This window comes from Arachis ipaensis, chromosome B05 (genome assembly GCF_000816755.2).
Source record: "Arachis ipaensis cultivar K30076 chromosome B05, Araip1.1, whole genome shotgun sequence".
Lineage (NCBI taxonomy): Eukaryota > Viridiplantae > Streptophyta > Magnoliopsida > Fabales > Fabaceae > Arachis > Arachis ipaensis.
Window position 1 is genome coordinate 131,602,736 of NC_029789.2, and position 938 is coordinate 131,603,673.

Below are 938 nucleotides of genomic sequence, written 5' to 3' on the forward strand. Positions count from 1 at the left end.
TTTTGAAAACCAATTTGAGTGGTTGTATTTATTTATTTCCCATGAAACAATATGGATCGTTGCAAACTTGCAACACTTGACACTTTTGGCCGTTTAAACGAGTTTTGCTTTTATAGGTTAACTACTTTTTCTTTGTTCAAAATTTGAAGATAGATTTTACTATTTCTCATATAACATATATACACTATTTTTTTTCCCCCTAACAGAGAACGTTTCTTTTACCTTGACAATTGTGTGGAACGGGTAAAATAAAATAACGAAGGATTAAAAAAATAGTAGGAGCTTATATATTTAGAAAAACCGATCACATATAGAATATACACTTCTTTCAACAAAAGCTCCCATTGCTTTTTTTCCTTTTCCAATCTTCAATTCTTCATTTAATGAGTACTAAATTAAATATGGAATCCGATGACAATATAATAATTAAAATTTAACGACATAACCATTTTGTAAACTAAATTAGCTACAAACATTGATTTTACATCTTTTACTAAATAATTAAGGAAGAAAAAAAAAAGGGCAATTCATTCAAGTGGGAAAAAAAAAAGAGACAATAATAAAATTAAAATCTCATCCTGGGTTTCCTACTATTGAATTCTCTGGTTATGCTTCTTTTTTTTCTCTCTCTATTCTTTAGAACTTGTTTCTTTTTTGGTTTTCTTTCTCTTTCTCTGATGCTCTCCTCTACAAGCCTCAAGCGAGCTTTTAGTTTTGATTTGAATGGATGCATGTCACATGTTGAATCTAATGCATGATCCATCATCATGTTCCATTCACTCATAGCCCCATTAAGATGTAGTACACAAGTGTTATTGGCAATGCAATCAACATCCCAAAAATAACCCTGCATTCAATTTCAAGAAGCTCTATTGGTTAGCATAAAAAGAGTATAAATAAATAGGAAAATAATTTTTAAAAATAATAAAATAAAATTC

At 29.0% G+C, this 938-nt stretch overlaps 1 protein-coding gene across 1 annotated transcript in view; it reads right to left on the reverse strand.

Annotated features, from left to right (window-relative positions):
• LOC107644192 (auxin efflux carrier component 1) overlaps nucleotides 421-938 on the reverse strand; it is a 4,280-nt gene continuing 3,762 nt past the window's right edge. The window contains exon 7 of the mRNA XM_016348000.2: nucleotides 421-847. Coding sequence (XP_016203486.1) covers nucleotides 781-847 — 67 coding nt within the window. The 3' untranslated portion in view covers nucleotides 421-780. The remainder of the gene's footprint in view (nucleotides 848-938) is intronic.